Source organism: Bactrocera neohumeralis, chromosome 2 (genome assembly GCF_024586455.1).
Source record: "Bactrocera neohumeralis isolate Rockhampton chromosome 2, APGP_CSIRO_Bneo_wtdbg2-racon-allhic-juicebox.fasta_v2, whole genome shotgun sequence".
NCBI lineage: Eukaryota > Metazoa > Arthropoda > Insecta > Diptera > Tephritidae > Bactrocera > Bactrocera neohumeralis.
The window spans coordinates 60,851,267-60,874,631 of record NC_065919.1 but is presented as its reverse complement, the minus strand read 5'-3'; the positions used below and the strand labels follow the sequence as shown (position 1 = coordinate 60,874,631).

Genomic DNA, 23,365 nt, shown 5'->3' with positions numbered 1-23,365 from the left:
TGTGTAGCACATAGTATTGCTTTTTCACGGCGCTTTTCACGCGGGCGACTGTGGGCTGAGTGCTGCTTGGAAAATTTTTCGCCACCTAGGCATCCAAGCGACGACGACGACGAGATCGACGCCTTCTCAACGGCCACATAGACGCCCACGTTGCGCATTTTCGGCATTTCAGCATTCATTTGTCAGTTTAATTATAAAATTTATTCAGCTATTTTGCTCTTCAACCGTGTTAATAATAGCGGAAATATGCGTATATATTTAGAAATTCGCCAAAATATCAGCGATTCATCAGCGTAGAGTCGAAAATATGTTGATTTGGTTACGCATAATTTAAGTGGTGAGTCTGCAGTATTAAATACATACAAACATACTATATACATACAAAAGTACATGTATAGCAAAGAAATGTATCAATAAACAAAGCCAAGGCATCATCATCGCATTGGCCATTTTGATGGCTTGTCTAATAATTTTGTTGATGTTGCCGTTTTCTAAAAGCCCTACACCCAGTCACCCTTCTTCTTGCCCATACTAGCTCGCTTTATAGCATCAACGTGGATTTTTAAATAAATTTTGTTTTACTGATCTTACCGCGGCATAGTTGGGCGCGAACATCAATTTTTTTTTAGAAAAATATTTATTTTTTTTTTTTAAATGAATGACGTTTCAACACCAGTCGCTAAGTCCTATTCAGTTTACCCTTTAAATTTGTGCGTTTCGTTCGCTATTTGACTAGGCACGTCTCACCATTTCACTTTCTTGCCATTTTTATGCAAAATATAATCAAATTTTATAACCATTTCGCTCTGAAGTCTGTTTTGTGCTGCTCTTTCGAACATTTTTTAGTATTTTTAGCATTCATGACAATTTTTTAAGCGCTTTGGATGAACATCAGCTCATTTTAGAAATAATATAATATATGTACATACATACATATGTATATATGATATATTTAATATATTTTGTGTGTTTGGAGACGTGCTTTTAATTTTTTTATTGGTAAAAAAATAGTTATAATTTAATAATCTTCCCAGAGCTTGTTGTAAATCCCAAAAATAATATTTTTCAACAAATTTGCGAACTTATTTTTCATAACTACATATTACAACACTTTAAGCTTAAAATACCCACATACTTTAGCTACATAAGTATGTACATTACAAAGATACATGAATCATTCTGCAATAGAACACCACACGATTTTTCGTAATAAATCAATTAATTTGTAATATAAGTATGTATGTATGGTAAGGGAATCCCCAATTGTGGAAATGAGCTAAAAGTGAAATCATACCTGCTTAAAACTAAGAGAACAAGTAAAAAGATATTCGTAAGCGTTTTCAATTTAAACGGAGGTTGTAATGTGTCATGGAATCGTTCATAATTCATAACAAATATTTTATAGGTTAAGCATTTTTTTGTCTAAGGTTCTTATTAACTAGCTTCTATAAGTGGACCACAAGCAACTTTATTTATGCAGATTTTCATGTTTATATTTTTTTTGTAATTTCAAGCATTTTTGTAATTTAAACCTTAATTTTATTTAATTTTTTTCATTCTCATTATTCTTTTTCCATTTGCTTGATTTATTTACAAAAATTTACTTTAATCATTCATTTATTATATAATTTATATATACAATTTAATCAATTTCCGTCAACATTTCATATATACATACATATGTACATAGTACTTACTCGCACATTTCCATTTAAAAACTATTTTTATACACACTCATAAACTTTAATTTCAATATTTATGATCTAATCGCTTACTCAACTTCTTCTCAGAACTTCATTTCATAATGCCTCATGCTATTCTGCAGAATTCTAGGCTAGAATATATTCTACATATGTATGTACATAAAGACATACTTACAAACTCAGAGTAGTGAAATGTAACACAGGTGGCGGGGACCGCTAAGAGTTTTAAGATTATTTAATGCTGTGCCTCATAGTTTTTCGCGAAATTTTATGCAAAATTGTCAAAACGTTGCTGGTTTAGTAAAAGGCAGAGTTAAGCGTGACTTAACTTCATACAAAGTAAAAATATTTAAAGAATGATTTTTGAGACCTTGTAGGTTAAATTGCTGGAAATCGTTTAAAATTTCAAAAGAACTTCATAATTTTGCTACTTTTTTCTATTGAGTCATCAACTAAAAGTCATTAGAACTGCTATAATTTTATTTATAATTTTAAAAAATGTTTAAAATTATGTTTCAACATTATTTTAATTTTTTCTTAATTTTCCAACAAATTTTATTATAACTATACAAAATTAAAAAAAAACACTTTAAAATAAAAAATTAAAAAACAAAAGAAAAAAATTCGTCTCTTTTTTAGTTATAATAAAAATTGTTTTGTTTTTCATTTTTATTTTAACATTTATTGCGTTTCAACATTATTTTTATTTTTTAAAAAATGAAAAAAAGAACGAAGCCGTTTTTAAAATAAAAAATTAAAAAAATATTTTTTTTTCCTTTTTTAGTTATAATAAAAAATGTTTTGTTTTTTATTTTAACTATTATATTTAACTATTATTGTGTTTCAACATTATTTTTCACTTTTTTTAAATTTCTAAAAAAATTTATTATAACTTTAAAAAACGAAAAAAAGAGCAAAACATTTTTTAAAATAAAAAATTAAAAAAAAAACTATTTATTTAAAAAAAAATATTTATTTTTCCAAAAAACGTTTTTATGGTAATTTTTAGCTAAAGTTTTTGTACATAATTTGTTATTAACTTTTTAAATTAGTTTTTAAAATATTTTATTTAAGAATTTTTTTTTTCTAAAAATTTAGCACATAGTATGTACATACATACATATGTATTTCATATTCATAAAGTCAGTTTTACAAAATCATCAAATTTTTAAAAAGTTATCTGACTTATACAATTTTTTAAACAACTTTTTTTACTAAATAATTTTTTATTTTTTTTTTTTGTTTTTTGTTTCTAGATTAATATTTATATTTTATTTCTAAAAATTCATTCAAAGTCTAATATTTTTTTTTATTCGCAAATTTTAATCGATTTTTTCTGTTAAGCGCGCTGAAATTTATTTTTTAACCAAATATTTATGCAAGCAGTTCATAATTTTATAAGCAACCCATAAATATCCGCATTATGCTGCATAGGTGTGTATGTATGCGCTTGGCACTCATTTCCTGCACAATTCAGCTGCTCTGCGACTTCCTAATAAATGCGCCAGTGCGAAATATCCCTAGCAAATTAATACAATAGCAATAAATCCCCCATTTTCAAAGTCGCGTTGCGGCTTTCGCGCCTTTTTGCGAACATAAGCGCAGATATGTGCATGTACATATGTATGTTTGCATTGTTGCAAATAAGCAAATATAACAACAATGTAGATTTTATATACTATATGAAATCAACAGAAATATTTTCTTGCAACAAACAACAACAACATGCACATCTTCAATTACTCCTCATATCAACAACTTCAAACAACAGGCGCATAAACACACTTCGGCACACACATACAAAATCACATGCACATACATACACATATATGTAGGTATGTTTGTATGTACATATGCATGTATATTTGCCTGAAAGTGCCAATATTGTTGGGGTATCGTTGCAATGTGAGTCACAGTTGAGCGAAGCGTTTCAAACGAACGAAAGCAAGAAAGAAGCGTCAAACGAAGAAGAAGAAGAAGAGGAAAATCATACAAATAAAACGTAACAAAATTAACAGCAATGTGAAACTCCAACTGTTGACGAACAAGTAAAGCAGCAAACTAAACCAGTAACTGCAAAAACAAGAACAACCCAAACAACAGCAAAAACAACAAGACTCAACGCTACGTTTGTACGCAACGCTGCAGACGAGGGCTCAGCAGAAAACGTGCGACTTGTGTTGGTGGTACATACTTGCTGTTTTGTTGTTGTTGTTTTAGCTAGTTGGCAACACTGCTTTGAACCCGTTTTGAAACGACCTTTCGAGTACGAGTTCGAGTTTTTGCTATAACGACAGCAACAGTTTGTTGTTGCTGTTATTTTTGTTGTTTGAAACTCCGGTTGCTGATCGCGTTTCTTCTCTTCTCTTTTTTTTTGTTTGTCTACACACCGTTGCTAGTTGTTGGTGCTATGGTGGCCGTAGATGACTGTTGCGCAGAGGTGACGTTACTCGGCTTGATGGCGTTTTGTGTTGTTGCGGCTTTAAGCTCCGCTTGTTGCTTATTTATTAGTTGTATGAATGTGCGTGTGTGTGTCGATAGTTGTTTAGGCAGTTGTTGTTTTTGTTGGCATACATACATACATACATACATATATGCATACCTATGTACATACATACATATTTGTGGTGTCTGCACTGGCTCGCTTTATTTGATTTTCATGCGAGGCATTCTTTTCAGCAGCCCTCTTGTGTTATTATCATTCCTGAATTGCAGTTCTTACATACAAATTTGTATTTACTTGTATGTGTGTATGTATGCATGCATTTCTTATGCGAGCCAAGTGTTTGCTTGCATTTAATTTTTATTTAAAACTTATTTCCTGGCCTTTTTTGTGTTTTTATTTTGGTATTATTTACGCTGCGTTCTTTGCCTGTCCAACTGCCAACGCGGCAAGAGTGCGCTCTAAATCGAATTACATTTACATACATACACACACGAAAAAAAATATAAGTGTGTAAGGAAAATCGCGCCGCACAGTAGCTGCCAAAACACGTTTCCTGCTTCCTTTGACGTCAGCCAAAAAGTCAGAGTAAAAAACGCAACAACAACAAAAAATGCAAGAAGTCGCAGAAAATATTTGCGGTCAATTCTGTTGGTGTTTGTGTTGGAATTTAACGCTCAAGTAGCTGTTACAAGCGAAATTCGAAAAAATAAAATCAAGTCAAGTCGAATTTAATTAACCAAAAAACTGATAACGTCAACTATTTTCTCATGCTTTGCCTTGGAACTCGTACTACACATTTTTATCAAAGTATATTGTTTCCTTTACTTTTGGTTTATTTTTATTTATTTTTTTATCATTTTCAAAAGCTTGTGAAGCCGCGAAAAAGCTGATATGTCACACTCTATCAGCATATTTCCTGACTCTGGGGTTTTGAATTGCGCTTCGCAGAATGCATAAAGAACTCAATAACAAGTACATATGTACATACATATGTATGACAATATAGTACATATGATACATAATGTAGAAGATTCTATGTATTTACAAGAGTTTTCAAAATCGCAAACTGTAGTTATGTCTTTATTGTCATAACAGCCCATATAAGGAAATGCAAATTTTCATTATTTTTTAGAGATATCCACCTGAAATTTAGCCTATATGCGGATTTTATTAAAGAGTTGATCTGTTTTTTTTCAAAATCGTGTCGATTGTACATACATATGTACACATGTATGTGTAAAAAATTTAGCTTTGCTTCAAATATCTGCTCTAAAAATATATTTTGCTTCATAACTCCTCTAGTTAAGCAGTTATGAACTTATAACTTTAAATAATTTCTTACTCATAATAAGATTAGATAAGTTAAGGTGGATTGCACCGCAACCCAAGGTTTATTGCGCCCTCTCCTAAGTCACAATGACTCACTTAGCCCCAGCATATTGATAAATTCCTTTATACTGCTAGGTACTGTTAAGGCGATGTGATCACTATTTGGAAACATGGATCCGAGGACCTTTCTCCTGCGCCTACAGACTGCTGTGCATTAACAAGTGTTCTGGAGCTGCAGGCTTCATATCGCAGAAGCGGCAATTCGCATAAGAAGCTATATCCATGTTATATATGTAAGTGCTTCTTGAGCCTATAATGACTAGTGTAGAAGGCACAAGTAGCCTGAGTTTGTACCTTGGGAGGTTGATTACGTATACTCAAAGTTAGTAGAACCAACAGTGAAAATTACAGAAACTACTTGCCGTGCTATATGTGTTTGATTATACCAGTCAATCTATTTTATTCCAACTGTTTGTTCGATTCGTTATTATACAAAGTTTGTGGGATTGAATGAAACTTAAGATAATGCTAGTCTTTTTGGTTTATACCAGATTGTATCGGTTTGAATATACCACTCTATATGATTTATACCAGTTGTTTGTTCGAATCGCTATTCTATCTAAACAGTTTGTGGGATTGAATGAAACTTAATAGTATGTCAGTCTTTTTGGTTTATACCAGATTGTATCTGTTTGATTATACCAGTCTAACTATTTTATACCTGTTGGTTATACGAATCTCTCCTCTAGAAAGTTTGGGGCACTGAAGGAAGATTCACATTTTATTATTCTTTTTAGCTTATACCAGCGTTTTATTGTACCAGTCCATCTCATTTATACCAGTTGTTAGTTCAATTCGCTAGTGTAAAAAGTTTTCGTAAAAGCTCATGTATATACCAGTTCAATCGGTTTATACCAGTTTAATTTATTTATACCAGTTGTTCGTTCGTTTCGTCTACTATTTTGGTATAATCATACAAGTTTAAAGTTTTTTTTTATTTTTTCTTATTCTTATAAAATATAATTTCAAATTATCTCATTTTACAGTTGCCTTGCATACGCTTCAATGAGTAATTTTATAAATATTTGAGTTCAACTCGCTTCAAATTTTGTAAAATAGACTATCTTATCATTACGTACTGCCGTTCTCTTATCGTTTCATGCGTTACCTAACCTCACTCTCTACACACACTTTTATATAAGCAGATCACGGAAATTTGATGTTACATTTCGGCTGTTCACCATATAATATACATATGTATGTATATATAATATATTTATATGTATTTATGCACAAATATTTGTACCGTAAGCACACAGATAACACAAAAACTACTTAACACATTCTCTATTTAAATATTTATTGAGCTCGCACATGCGGGCATAAGTGTACGCACTTTGTCACTTTAGCTGCCGATAAGCAGCCCTTAAGTGGCAACAAAAAAGTTGCGTTAAACTTGCTGTATTTACTCGTTCAACTAAATTGTTCCCCTTTCACATGGCTCACGCTATTTACTAGAACTTTTATTCATTTCGCGCTTAAAACCAGTTCTACTCATGCATATATAATACATATACATACATATGTGATTGTGTGTGTTTTCATTCAGCGCGACTCAATTCTCGCTGATAAGCATAATTTCTAATCAACAATTGTTGCTCACTCGACCCAGAGGAAGTTAATACACACCATAATATGCTACAATAATAAGTGACATCTTGTTGTTGTATTGTAATGTTGTTGTATTTTAGTACTGTTGTATGCAGAGGCGACACATTGCATCGCACAATTTACAAAATTCATGAATTGAAATTTGAAATTCATGAATTAAAAATGACCCGCTTGTTTTGTCGCAGCCGCGGACGCGCCAAGCGACTTGAATTTCTGCAGGCATTGCAAAGTTTTTTTTTATCCGTTTTTGAAGCAATTCGCGCGCAGTTCAGGGCTTTTGTTCGTTAAGTTTGAAGTGAGTGTCGAACATTTTCAATAAATGTAAGTATGGAAAAAATTTGTTCAGCGTTGGTCTTAAAGGCCTAAAATGCGTTTTTTGTGTAGTCGGCATTTTTTGAGGTATTATTTCGGCAGAAATACGATACGTTGGCGGAAATTTTGTTGCAGAAATTTTTAAAAATTACTTTTAAATGTTGAAGATGTTATGTGAATTCAAAACTAACAGACAAATTAAAAACAAAAAATTTAAAGATTTGATTTTCATTTATATGAAATTTCTTATATTTGTAAGAAATAAAATTTATTATTTCATAATTAGTAAAAAATATTGTTCTATAAATTTTGCTGATTAAATATTAAAATACATTGCTACATATAAATATTTTAACAACTTTATTTAACTTTTCACTAAACCAAAATTCTCTGTTCAAAAACTCAGTTTTCCAAAAAATAATTTCAATTGATCAAAAATCTTGTTAGTAACGACTTTTTGCTATAATTTTTTTCTGATTTGACATTAACATATGTATATACATATATGGTATTAGTATAATGCAGTTCTTCCCCCAGCTGCTTCTTCACTTAGTAACTTTGAGAGGTGCTGTACCGTTTCAAATTCACAATCGTACAGTCACCAGTTTTCTCTCAGTTAGTCAGTTTATTGGCAAACCCACACGAACACTTCAGACCGTTAAGACTGCTACAAAAATATTGTGTATACAGTTATTAACGAATTGATATAATTTTGATAAGATTATTTTGTATTTCATTGATATAATAATAAAAATAAAGCTGAGTCATGAAATCAAAATCATAGTGAAACCATAGTACTATATCACTATCATTTTGTTGTGAAAATTGTTGGTGATTGGTTTAGAAGGCAAAGAAAGTGCTGTATATAATACATATAGTATTTTAAATAATTAAAAGTAAATGTTTTATTTGGAAAACTTTCAAAGTAAATTTTAAACATTCCCGAAAATATTGTTAATAAAAAGCAAAAACAAAAATTAAAAAAAAAAGTTTGAAAGAAAAGAAAAAAATGTTTTTTTTTTTTTAATTTACAAAAATTAAAAGTATGGACAAATACAATAATAACAACTCAAAAGTCAAAATAAAAAAATAATAAAAACATTGGGAGTGAATTAAAATATAATATTTTTTAAATCGTATGAAACTGAAAAAAATATTTGAATCCAAATAAATAAAAATAAAAAGCTAAAAATCAAGATTTCTTATTTTTTGTAAAATAAAATAAACTAGCTTTTATAAAAAAAAAAAAAAAAATATTTTTTTATAAAAAAAATAAAAAAAAAATTTATGAAATATATGAAATCTTGATTTTTTATCTTTTTCTTGTATCATTTTTTTTTTTTTAAACATATATTTTTTATAAAAAAAATTTAATGCAAATTCCATAATTTCATAAAAACGCCGCTTAAGCAATTTTTTTATAATAAAAATGTTATATTTTTATTGTTTTTAAAATTATTTTGCTTTGTTGTTGAAAAATTGCAAAAACAAAATATTTTCTGCCATTAAATCTGCTCAATTTGTCAATTATTAGCACATATTGAAGCTGTCTAAGTCATACAAAATTCATTAGCTCCACGTTGACAAGCTATAAACCGCTTGGCATGAGCGTCAAGTCAACAAAAATTAACATTGTGCACACTGTTGCTTTATTTTAAATCAAAAAATGCGCATAGCTATGAGCAAGTTGAATAATAATAATACATACAGATATTTTACAACTACGCTCTTTATTTATATTTACACTTGCTTTAATATCATAATTATTTCGGAAAACTGCTACTTTTTTATAATCTATTAAATATTTAATATCAATTTTAAATGCACCTAACAAATCTAGTCACTCAAAAATTCCATAAAATGCCCACAAAATTGCGTCTGTCAATAAAAATATAAATTTCAATAAAATTGCTAAGTACCAACGCTATACCGTAGCTGGTAAAAATTCAGCTTCAGCAGCAGTAAAAACGCTAATAAAAATAAAATCGAAAGAAGCAAGCGAAACAAGTTGACGTCATGCCGTCACATCGAATCGAATCGCTTACGAATTCGATTTTAGTTCTGTTATTGACTTGACTTTTGTTGAATGCGAGTTGCGTGTTAAAATTTTCTATACATAAATATCTATATATAATTCTCTACTCTTGCATAGCGAAAAGTATGTACGATTAAGTGCATATGACTGACTGACTGTGTGTATACCATGTACAACATTTCGATATTGGTACAATTCATACAAATATTCGCTTTTGTAAGGTACAAACCGACAAAACATCAAATGTATGCCAATCGACGCAAATATGGTTTCAATTTGCTGTGTTTTGTTTTCTGTTTATAGCAAACTACCCGGTAGGGTGTAGCTATTGTTGCTAGTGTGTCGCAAAGTTTAAAGCTTTTTTTCAATCATATTCTAGTTACTTATTAATTTTGTTTAAAGTGATAGCTGTTTTAGTATACCACTGAAAATCAAGCTTGTCCTTTGTTTTTTTTTTTTGTTTTTGATAGCCAGTGTTATCACATTTCTCTTAATACTTGTATGATGTCATTATATTGTTGAAAGAAAAGAATGATAACGACATATTTATTTATTCTCGTCTGTTTAAATTTGAATTTCATTTCTTTTTGATAACTGAAAATTTGAAAATCAACTTTCAAAATTAAAAAACAAAATTTAAAGAAATTTAGTTTATTTATGATAATATACATATGCGTATATTTTTGATTTTATATATGTATATGTATGTATATACAGTAGAGGCCCGCTAATATTTTATCCGAATATAAGGAAATTTATATTATATGTATTATGAAAAAATATTTATAAATTTCCGTTTGTCTATTATAATAAATAATACGCATGTTCCAAAAAACAAAAAAACTGAAACCAATAAAGCATAAAAGCGAATATAGTGAATAATAAACATGTGATCCGGATTAGAGAATACGGATAGAGAATGTCGGTCCGGATTACAAGGGACATAATATAAATTTTGAGTTTTTTTGAGATTAGGCCATGTCCGGATTAGCGGGCCTCTACTGTATATTTTTTTTATTATATATACATTTGTATGTATATATTTTTTTTTCTTGATTATATGTATACAAATTGCTTATAATTTTTTGTATTTTATATTAATTTTTTTTAATTACTATTTCTTATTTTTTTTACTTCATTTTTATAATTCTTACTTTTATTTTTTTTTTTAAATACATTTTTTTTAATTTAATTTTTTTTTTTTTTTGCTTTTTCTTAATTATTTTATTTTAGAATTTTTTGTTAAAAAAAAATATTTTTAAGTTTCCTACATGGCCTTCGGCCACTTTGTGCTTTGTTTGTGCAATTCATTTGCTGTTATTAAATTGATTCTAATATTGCCCATAATATTTAGTGTCGATTATTTTTCTTTATATTTTCAATTGCTCTTTTATTAACTATTGCGTATTATTAATTAAATATTTTATATCATAAGAGTTTAGGTTTTTTATTAAAATTTTAGGCTAACTATGTTTTTTTTATTATACCTAATTAGTTTTTTTATTTTAAATTTAATTTACTTTATTTTATTTTAATATTTCCTGCTTAAGTTTATGTGCTTTTATTTTGTTTTTAATATTTTCTAGTTTGTTTTTGATTTTTGTTTTAGTTTAAATATCTTGTTTTATTTTGCAATCATTTTATTATATTATTTTTTTTTAAATTTTTTTAATTTGATTTTTAATATATATATACATATATTTTTATTTTTTGAGATAATTTACTTTATTTTAGTTTAGTATTTCTTGCTAAATTTTATGTGTTTTTATATTATTTTATATACATACATTGAATATTTAGAGAATGGTCAGAGGTTAAAAAAAGATGTTGAAAGACTAATTTATATCAAAAATTTTTACAATCGTTTAATGTTTTGGTTATTAAATAATATTACTTTTCTTATTTTATTTTTTATAATCTTTTTTTATTTTATTTTATTTTTTTTTATTTTTTTATTTTTTTTTACTTTTTCTTATTTTTTATCTGCTTTCAAGAATAATTCTACAAATAATATTTTTAAACCCTTATTAATAAATATCTGCTTATGCATTTTCTCCCTTCAGATTGTAAACGATCGACAATTTGCGATACACACGGCACAGCTTCGGCACCTGAGGCAATGCCAACAGAAGACTGCAACGAGGATTGGTCCTCAACGGCGCCGCAAACTGGCAATCGTTCGCCATTGATGAGAAGCTGCTCTACACCAGCTGTTTATGGTGAGTCTGTTAAATATTTATAAACATACAAACACATGCAGAAAGATCTACATACATATGTACGCATTTAAAATCGGCTAAAAACTCGATAAACCTAGTTAAAATCGTTAAAAGCTAAGTGATTTGCATTATTATTGCTTTTGTTCACAAATTTATACCGATTATTTGCTACCGATATTTCACTTTACTTATTTACTTGTTCATAAAGTATATGTATGAGTGTACGACACTTGTGTCAAATGATTTTCTGTTAGGCGTGTTAGCCGATCACTCACAGCTGAGTAAGCCAGCATTTATTTATGCAAGTTTTTAACATTCAAAAACACACAGATGCGCATATATGACAAGCGTTACGTGCGCTGAATGCAAATTGCACAAAAAATATTTGCATAACTGAGGGTAAAAATGATAACCGATATCAGGCACAAGCAAGTCTGAGCAATTTAGCAAACTTGTTTAGCAGCTTTTTTGTGAAAATCACAGCTTTTGTCACGCGCTTAATCGCGCTAATGTGTATAAGATTGCATATGCGCTCGTTTATTTATATATCTTTGTGTATATGTATGTATGTATGCATTTGTGCAAGTAATTAGGCCTTTATTTAGTTACATGTATTTGCATGCGTTTTAAATGAATATTTATTTCCTCATCAACGCCCTGGCATGCAGCAACAGATAACTTCAACTGTATATAAATATGATGTATGTGGTTATATATACCACATTTACAGTTATGAAATAATAAAAATCTCTCGGTGATAGGTTGGCGCACAAAACAATTGCTTTGACATAGACAACCGAGCTTGTTGGTGGTTTGGCGAGTGATTTGCTTACATACAACATACACACATACATACACTCATACAAATATAGTTTCATATGTATGAAAATGATTAACGACAAATAAATTGCGACCAGTAGCCGTCAATTAAAAGTACATAAAACGCACATAACTGCAGCAACAACAACAAACCAAAATGGCAGCGGCGGTTTCAGCTTCAACTGTGTCCCGGCGCACGCAAATTATCGCCAATAATGCAATTTAAAATTACAATGACTTGATTTTTTAATTTTTTTCTCGCTTTTCACTAGTTATTTGCGGTGCGCTCACATATGCATACATATATGTATGTATGTTTATATTTGTTGTTATTGCAGAGTGTAGCGTGTTTACTGCAACGAGCACGTGCTGCATGCACGCCAAATTCCAACGCCACCACCACCACCAACAACAACACCATCGGCACATAGCGACAGTGCAGTTGCCAACAGGCATGCAAGTGCAGTTGCTCATACGCCGTGTAGCACCGCTTTGGCACTTCGGCAAAAGGCAATAATTCCACTTCACCGCTTGTTGTAATCATGCAAATTATTTCTATTTTGCACATGCATGCAAAACTATAAGCGCATGCTAATTAAATAGCTTACCAGTTGTTGTTATTGCTGTTTTTGCATTTTCACCTTCACAAAGCGGCGTGAAAACAACAGAACAATTTGCAATTTCTGCCATGCACAAAGAGCACAACTTCCGTAGACAGTGTAAAATTTACACTCGCGCTGTAGAGCGGCTAATAAGTAACTCATATTTGTGCGTGTGCTTGTGTACACCCTCATAATTATGAAAATTATCAAAATATGTATGTATAAGCGCGCTGTAGTCGTCAGATCTGCGCTGTTATTGGCAAATAATTTGAAAACATCCCCATTTCCTTGCCACTCTGGGGATCAAAAGTACACATATGTGCATGTATGTGTGTGTCTATCACTTATTGCTGGCGCTGGCGCCAACGTCGTTGCTGCTGCGCGTCACTAGTGGCCCCCGGTGACACGACTGATAAGCTAAGACACAACCAATAAGTATTTGGCGCTATGAGCACGTATGTACATATGTATGTATGTGCATATGTAAATGCATGCAAAAATGTTACTTATATTGCATTTGAAAAAAACATATGTATGTTTGTAAACGTGTGTACAATTACGTTTTTTACATACTTCGGGCTTGAATGCTTAGCAGCTTAAGCATGATTCATTTATAAGGCTTAATTGCTCATTCGCTGTGTACTTTATATTGATTGTCGATTGTTTTTGTTGGCATTGCATTCATTATTGAACTGTAAGCAGGCTAAGCATTGATACACAGTGAAAAAAATGTGTAGGAAAAAAATTTAATAAGTTAAAATTACATGGAATGATTTACTTTTCGTAACCTCATTTAAGTACAGTGGGGGTCTATATATTAAACAAAAATTTAAAAGTTTTTTTTTAATTATGTATATATGTACATACATATGTACATATATAATTATTTTTTTTTTTCATTTTTAGAAAACACTACTGGGGGTAAAAATTTTTTAATTTTATAACATTTTTAATTTTTTTTTTTTAATTTCAAGACATTTTATACATTTTTTAATGTTTTATTTGGAAAATGTTTGAAAAAAATTTTTAATTTGATGTTTTTTTTTAGAAATTTTTAGGAACACTATTATTTGGTTATTTTATTTTGCAGATATTTTTTTTTTAAATTTGAATTTGTTCTGAATTAATTTTTTTTATATTATAATTTTATGTTATTCAAAAAATATATAATTATTACAGATAAATATACGTTTGTTACATATCATACACGCCACGATTGTAATTTCACCTGTCCACTCAATTATCTGCTAACCTTTTCATAATCGATTATTTGAGTGTTTCGAATATTTATCACACACACACCTTTATTTCACTTGTTGTGAAATCACTTACTATTACTGTTACTACCCACTTTGTTAATTTATTACTCAGCAGGATCAAACGATGACGCGTCAAAATTCCTCAGCGCCATTGATCATGCACAGGCAAACTCATAAGCACTCAAGCTTACATACGCTCAAATGTTTGTAAATGTAAACTCGCTGATATTAGTCACTGACTAGGATGCGCTGGCTTTGTATTTTACCCAGGTACATATATGTACATAAAATCAATGTCTATAAAACGACATTACTCAAGTATTTGTAATCTGCCGCTGAATCAGCAAAAATGCGGGTTGGTTTCGAGAGAACATTTAGATTATCAGCGAAGTTACGAGCAAGTACAATGTATGGCCTTTCATATACATACATTAGTATGTAAATATGTATATAAGTTTTATGAGACACCAATCAAGTGCGCCGGGAATGTTAAAGGTTAGTGCTAATAAAAAGGGTATGGCACCTAAAATTGAGATCATCATGGAACTATGTATGTGCACATTTCGACTCATCGAGGAGTCACTCGGTGGAAGAATTTTTAAAGTGGTGATTCATATACATATATGGAAGGTTACAAAGAATATATTCATTAAATATTTTTTTATTTAATATTATCTGCAATATTTTTTGTTTTTCTCAGTAAAATTTGTTTTATTAAAATAATATTAGTTAGTAGTACTAGGCAGTAGAGGATTCAATTCTCATTAAACAGGGGGCCGCCAAAGCCGAAAATTGAGCCATCAACATAACGAACGATTATGCCAGTTTATGAAAGTTGTACAAACTACCTTGAATTCAATTGAACTATGATAACTTTGTTCGTGCTTTCACATGTACTTTTTATTGACAAGAGCTGATAAGTGGCGATATGAAGACAGCTATTTTAAAAAGCCCCAAAGTTAATGATCTGATTAATTATGTGGTTTACAATAACCAAAAATATACAAATATATTTCGTAAATTTCGTTCTTAGTGAGTAATTTTTAGTCTCCATATATACTGTTTATATATTATTTACTTTAAAGATAAACATATATGTATATACATATATGTATGTCATATAATTACACTTAAAATCATGAAAGATGAGAGCTTCCTATTCTTTATTCAAAGCAAAATGTTTTCAGTGAATCTCTTCTCCTTCAGATTATCAAAATATTATTAACAATAAATGCTTTATAATAACAATAATATGCGTATTATAAGGCAGAATATATAGAAATATATTTTAGTACCTTATAATAGAATTTATTGTGTTGCATTATTAATAGTCTATTTTCCAGGAAGAAAAAATAAATTGCGTTGGCGTATATAGTGAGTGCTATGCATTCTCTCAATGAAATACTGATAAGAAATAATTGCTTAAAGTCCAAAAAATGCAAAATATATAAAACAAAATAAACTGAAAATATTAAAAAATTAAAATAATATATATTAATTATAGGAAAAACATAAAAATAAAAAAAATAATTACTTATTAGCAAAAAAATAAAAATAAAAAACAGAAATTAAATAAATTAGAATTATTGATTAAAAACATTAAAATTAAAAAATATATATCTAAAATGCAATTTTTAACTGAAAAAATAATAAAAGTTGACAGAAAAATCGAAAAAGTTTACTAAAAACCCTAAAAAATAAAAATAAAAAATTAATAATAAATAAAAATTAAAAAAATAAGAATTAAAAATTAATAATTGGAAATAAAAAATAAATAGCTATTCAAAAAATTATTTCTAAGTAACTTCTAAAAAAAAGTAAGTCTCGAGAGAAAAATCTAAACTTTTATATTTGAACTTTAAAATATTTCGATTTATTATCAACAATCTAAGGCATTCCTTAAAAAAGCAAGGGGTTTCAAAAAAAATTAATAAGTGAAACAATAAGTATTAAAAATTAAAAAAAAAAATAATAATAAAAATAAAAATAAACAAATTAATAATTATTCAAAAAATTATTTTTAACTCTAAAAATAATATGACTTGACAAAGATCTTACAAAGTTTACATAAAAACTTAAAATTAATTAAATTAGTAAACAAATTAAAAAATTTAAGATCTGAAAATTAAAAAAAATAAGAACTAAATGTTAAAAAAATTAAAGATTAAAAAAATAAATATTCAAAAAATTATTTTTAACTCAAAAATCAATAAGACTTAAAAAAATTAAGAATTAAAAATTAAAAAAAAAGAATTGAGATAAAAAAAAATGTAAAAAAATAAATAAACATTAAAAAAATTATTTTTAACTGAAAATATAATAAGACTTTTGAGAAAAATTTAAAAACTTTACATTTGAACTTCAAAATATTTGGATTTCGTGCTTATCTGGCATTTCCGCCGTGAATATACATTTTTCGTTTGCTGATTGCCATTTTTTAGTGATAACATTTCTTACAATCTAACGCATAAGCAGGGGTTTTCCGTTTCCAAAACGCATGTGACATGGGAATTTTCAAAAAAATATTTCGAATACAAATTAAGAATTCACTAAATACCGCCTCAATGCCGGCAAGGTCAAAAGTATTACGAATAACATGCAACCACTTATGCAATATTCTGCAACTGCACGAAGGCACGCGAAATACCGTTGCTGAGAGCGCAACTACCTTGTATGTACATATAACTGTATATAATTTTGCTTGTGCTCAAGCGCTGCATGCCAACACCAGCGCAATCCAAATCAAAATTCAGCAGTCAAAACAAAACCGGCGGTCGTCATGGTAATCCTTAGCCATAAAAGGGACATAAACAAAAACACTACATGCCATGCCACAAGCGTGAAGCAAAAGAAAATGCATGATAACCCAATTAGAAGCTTTATGAGCGCGTAGAAAATCAATATTTGCCTCGGAAAAGTTGAAAGAAAAGGTTTCGTTGAAAATGTCTATGGTTACTTGAGTAGAAAAGGCACAAAGTAAACACATACAACTACACATGTATTTGTATATACATATGTGTGTATATCTACATATGTTTGTAGTTGCCAAATTGGCATATTACTCTCAACAATTTTGCTTGCAACTAATGAGTATAGCGGTAAATGTGCGCAAACCGTTGTTTTAATCAGAAATAGAAGACCACTAATTAATATAACATAGATATGCGTACAAACATTCACATACATACATATGTATGTATATATAAGTGTATGTAACTGCATATCTACAACAAGATTAAAAACTACAAATTACAAATTACAAGCGAGCAACATGAATTTTTCATGCCAAGCGAAAATATAGAAAATGTGGCTGAAAATACGCCACCCAAAGATGCGCCGCACTACGCACACAAACATACCTACATACATACATGCATTAATTGTGTGCATGTGTGTGTTCACCCCATCGCCACCGCAATGTTGGCTGGCTGCTCATCAGCTCGAAATTTCAACGCCACTGTCAGCCGCAATTATTGCGTGTATGCGGACTACTTTTGCCATTAATTTTGTGTTTAGATACCCATACATACATACATACACATGTGTAGTATTTGTAATAGTTTTGTTGTTGCTTGTGGTAAAAGCTGCTGCTGCTGCTGCTGGCTCAATTGAAAGCACTTAATAAAAATTTACAACAATTCTTCAAGCATAATATACTACGCTCTCGTAAAATATTAGAAAATATAGAGAGGAAGTGGGCTTGGGAGGGGGCGTGTTGTGTACAAATATAATGGCTATAAATACAGTCATATCTTTGTATGTAAGTATATTTGCCGTGCATGTAGCATGGTTGAAGCCTTTAATACGCACGCAAGTGTTGTTGTTGCACGCGTTGTTGTAATATTGAAGTATTTTTGTAGTGTGTTTGCATTACACACGGTGCGGTCGATCGCATCGCTGGCATGACTCATGCGAGCCGCGTGTATTTTTACTGCGTTTCTTTCAAAGAAAACTCACACACACACATACTAAACGTGTAACGTGTGTAACGGAGCAGGGCGAAAAGGCAACAACACACAACAGCATGGTTTAGAGAATAGAAATAATAAATGGTGTACAAGCGCAATTACAACAATGCGTGTAGAGTTGTAAATATGCGTCAAATTTCAATTGCTTCTGTTACGCGCGTAGATACATACAAACATACATACATGCATACAGACATACCCCGAAACCTTGCTATGCGTGTGTCATTAAAGGCTCGTTTTACTATAATTATTGTTATGGTGACTGCGAAGCAGCGACCAAACGAGCCTCCGTCAGATTTATTAAATTTGTATGGATATTAATAGATATACATACATATATGTACATCAATGCATACATACATATATATACACTTCGCACATATGTACATCAAAACTCCAAAGCGCGCCGCGCTTCAAAAAAAAAAAAAATAACCATGGCAACCCTTTTCTTATTGTGCAAATGCAGAGAATTGTAACTAAAATAAAATAATTAAAATAAAGCTTTATTTACAACAAATATTAAAAAAATGAATATACCGAAACGTTATAGTGAAGTGTTAGTAAGTGAAAAGTGCACAATATAAGTGAAAAAGTTACTCACAATACACAAATTATCAATGTAAAAGTTGTCAATTTTTCAACTTTAAATGCAAATATCTTTAAAACTATAAGTCAGCGGCAACTAAATGTATATATTTTCGTGATCTGGAGAACGCCACCTGTCCAGTGACACCCATTTTATCCCCGAAATCCGGGGATGCTAATCTAAATCCCAGCCATATACTGTTCCTTTCACGTGAAAATTTTTGATAAGAGAGCAATATTTAAGAATTTCATAAGCGAGTAGAAACGTGGTGAATCGAATACGTTAAATATAGCTTGTTGACGCGTTTCAGATACACTTTGGACTACATTGTAGTAAATTTTTGGGACAAGGATTTCTTCACCTTGTATATACTGTTATCTACTTAGACTATGATTCTAAACAAATAGTGCCTTCTTTTACAATTATGAAACAGTATAAAAGATTTGATGCCATATCTCAATAACAACAACAAAAGTCAAATAAAATAATTTAGGTTAAATCTCAATAAAAACCAACTGTTTGGCAAGTAAAATCTCGTCTTAAAAATTATTACGTTTCAGAAGAACCTTAAAAATCGGAGACCACAGCTCTTTAGTAAAATTAGGACTACAAAGTGGCTAAGAAAGTGCATATATTTATAAAGAACTTATTAGAATATTAATATTCCTGAACCGGTTAGTAAAAAACATTTCGGTTTGAACCAAAATAACCTATATTTTTAAAGTATTTACGAGGTTTGTTTTCGAAGCAGTCTTTAATCGAAACACGCAGTTTCCTTATCCAAAATATTAAATTACTTTTTAAAAATAAAGCAAACTTAAATGTTTGGAATCACACATTTAACAAAAACTCGACGTAAATATATTTTTAAAAATTCATTTCTGCTATAGCCGAGCATAAAAATATAATAACTGGAACTAATAAAACTATATGTGCGGATTTTACGATTTCTAGTTATTGTTGTCGTCTAATTTTACTGCATACGTAGGAAATTTAAGGCCTCCTTGGCGTGCGTTCTCACCATAGACCCTCAAAATACCGAGCATTTCTAGCGATTCTACTCGCTTACACATATTTTTACGAGCGCACACACTTACATTACAAACATGTGAAGACTATCTCATACCCATTTATTTTAGTTTTTTTTCACTTTTCGTGCCTCGAGGGCAGAAGCGACGTCAGCAATGGCAAACCAACATGAAAAACACAAACTGTTCGCTTGATCTACAGATCTCGACAAACGATCGCACACATTTGCGCTAAATACACAATTTACAACAAGAAGAAAGACGCTGAAATCATTACAATTGAGCAACACTGTCCGCTGCCGGTCGAATACATTGACCGCACGTTTTACACGAAGCAAAAAAAAAATTTAAGAAATTAAATCGAAATGAAAAGCTAAGGGCCTAAATGAGGCCAGTTTTCTGAGTTAAACGTAATACGGACCATAATTTACAGCTGCGATGAAAATTTATTTATAAATATAATGTAATTGTTTTCTTAATTTTATATACACATATACATATGTAAGTATGTAGATATACTTTTGTTTTTGCTTTGTGTACCAAAAATAACCGAAAATAATGCCGTACACAATCAGAATCACAGTTGGCTGCTACGCCTTCCTGTTTTTTCTGGAGCTTCCCAAGCGAGAGTCGCTCGAAAGCAAAACAAAAATTAATTTCAGAATGAATCTGAGGCGACCTAGCTACATATATATGTATGTATGTACATATGTATGTGTGTATTTGTATATAAATAAATTTAATTTTTATTCTATATAAATATTCGTTTGTAGGTGGAGCAGCTTTGCCAATAAGCTGATGAGCGCATAATATTATAATGCGAGTATCATATTAATAAGCATATATAAATATGTACATATGTACGTTTGCATGTGAGTTAAAAAGCGCTAAATTGGGCGCGTGCGGCTTAAACCGCATTCGAGCACTGATATGTGAAATAAATTCAGATACACATACTATATACACATAAGTATATGTATATGTACATACCTACTTAACTATGCCAGTATATCGTAGCTGCTCTGTAATAAGATCACTCATCAGCACACCATTTTTGTTGACTAATATATTTTTCCACTACATTTTTTTTAATTTTCAACTTTTTTTATGGTACAAGCTTGTCATTTGCGTCGTAATAAGTTCGTATTTGTAGGGTAGAATATTAAGTAATCGTCGCTAAATGCAAATTTGCACACGCAAAGATATTTATGTATGTACATATGTACAGACTAGATTATATGGGAAGTATTACGCGTACTTAATAGAAATTAGTTTCAAACAACTTGTTCTCTATTTATTTTGATATCTTGGCACATGATGCTTTTATTTTAATTTTAATTTAATTAACATTTAAATTTTTTTTTTTGATAATTTTCATTTAATAATTTATTATTTTCGATTTCTGAATTTTATCAAAAAAAAAGGTTTATGAATTTTAAAATATATTTTTTTGTTTTTTATAAATTTAAATAATTTTTTTTTCATATTCTCGCTTAGATATTGAATTCAAATTTTTTTGTTAATACTTTTCAATAACATTTTTTTCATATTCTCTCTTTTTTCAGATATTGAAACCCATCCCGCGTCACCAGTTTTCCCCCATTTACTATTGGGCAACGGCAAAGATGCCAGCGATCCGAGTAGTGTGGGCGCCAATTGTGTTTTGAATGTTACCTGCCAAGCACCCAGTTCAGGTCCAGCGCCGGGACTTAAATATAAACAGATACCTGCCAGTGATACGCCACATCAAAATATCAAACAATATTTTCAGGAAGCCTACGATTTTATTGGTGAGTACAAAGCATTTAACTAGCTATTTTTAAAGCCTAATATCGATGGGTTTGTGAGTCACGTATAAATGGAAGTAGAGGTTAGGTTAAAGAGGAAAAGCCAAAAAAATAAAATATACATATGTATGTATATATAAATGTATATAATTATGAAAACTATGTCTACAAGGAAAACCCTATTTTTTTATTAATGAAAATTCGCAATTTTAACAGTAGATTTTATTTATTTTAATTATATTAAATTAATCATGTTTATATTTATAAAACGTATTTATTTTGTTTTTTACATTTTCTCTATTTCTTTTTTCACAACATGTTTTATTTGTGATGCAAATTTTTTTATACTATATTATTTTTGAACTTGGAATATGCAGAACAAATGCAAATCCTTTTTAGTGTGATTTTTATATTTGCATATAAATCTATATATTCTGTATTTTAATAATAATTTATTGTGTTTTATATTTATTTTATATTTTTAACTTTTTTTCTTGTTTTTATTTTTAACTGCGAATTTTTTTTACAATTATTTATTAATTTAATTATTGATTTTTCTTTTATTAAGTTTGATATTTTCTAACATTTTTATTATGCCACATTTTTTTTTGAAAATTGGTAAACACATAATAGTTTTTATTATTGTTTAATTTTTTTCTCTTTTTCAGCATTTTTTTAATTTTGTTTTTCTTTTTTTATCAAGTTATGTTATTTTTTATATGTATTCGAATATTATATTATTTTTTTAGTTAGTTATTGTTATTTTATATATGTATACTTAAAATATATATTTGTGTCGTGTATATTTATTTTTTGTGTTTGTTTTTTAATTATTATTGATTTTTATTAATTTTTATAAAAATATTTTTTCTATTTTATGATTTTAATTTTATTTATGTGCTTCTTGTCCATAAGGATTTCGCATATTTAGATTATTATGTTGCTTGTGCTTAGTATTTTAAGCACAAGTGCACACATGCTCGCCTTTACTCAGCCACGCATTACTCATTTACTAAACTCGTTAGTGTACATGCTTTTTTAATGCCTTTATTTAATTATAAATTTGCACAGCCTTAAAGAGATTTGTCACTAACCACGCGCCTTTGACATTTGCAAGAATAATTTGAAATAAATTTAAAAAAAAACTGAAAAAAACCTTGTAGACTTACTCATTGTGCCTACAACTCATGGGATTAAGTGGAAACATATTCCAATAATGCCAACAGTGAATTTTCTTTGCTAAATTTAAATTACTACATTCGCTTTTTGTTTGCTTTTTATACTTGCTTGACGTCAATCGCCAGTTTTCGCTGCTTTGAAAATTTTCCTCAATAATAATGCATGAGTGTTTTCGTGTTCGCCGTTACACGCGCTTGTTGTTGTTGCACGATTTTATGGCTTTTGCATAGCAATGAAAATTATTGTTCATAATATTGGCTATAGACTTATATTTCACCGCTGATCGGCTGAATTTGCCTCTCGCACCCTCACGTTGCTGCCGCAGGCACAAGTTGCCGTTGGTTGCATTCTGCACTTGTGGCCGTTTTTGTTTTGCTAAGCAGTCGAAAGCTGTCAGCGTGTCGTCATGGCGGCGAAGTCTT

At 29.7% G+C, this 23,365-nt stretch overlaps 1 protein-coding gene across 2 annotated transcripts in view; it reads left to right on the top strand.

The window, feature by feature from the left end:
• LOC126751364 (dual specificity protein phosphatase 15) overlaps positions 1-23,365 on the top strand; it is a 52,485-nt gene that overhangs the window by 2,041 nt on the left and 27,079 nt on the right. The window contains exons 1-3 of one of the 2 annotated variants that reach the window (XM_050461583.1): positions 252-337; positions 11,560-11,715; positions 21,543-21,767. In XM_050461583.1, the coding sequence (XP_050317540.1) occupies positions 11,616-11,715; positions 21,543-21,767 (325 nt within the window). In that variant the 5' untranslated portion in view covers positions 252-337; positions 11,560-11,615. Of the gene's footprint in view, positions 1-251; positions 338-11,559; positions 11,716-21,542; positions 21,768-23,365 lie in introns of those variants that run through there. The other variant, XM_050461574.1, reaches the window with a different exon arrangement.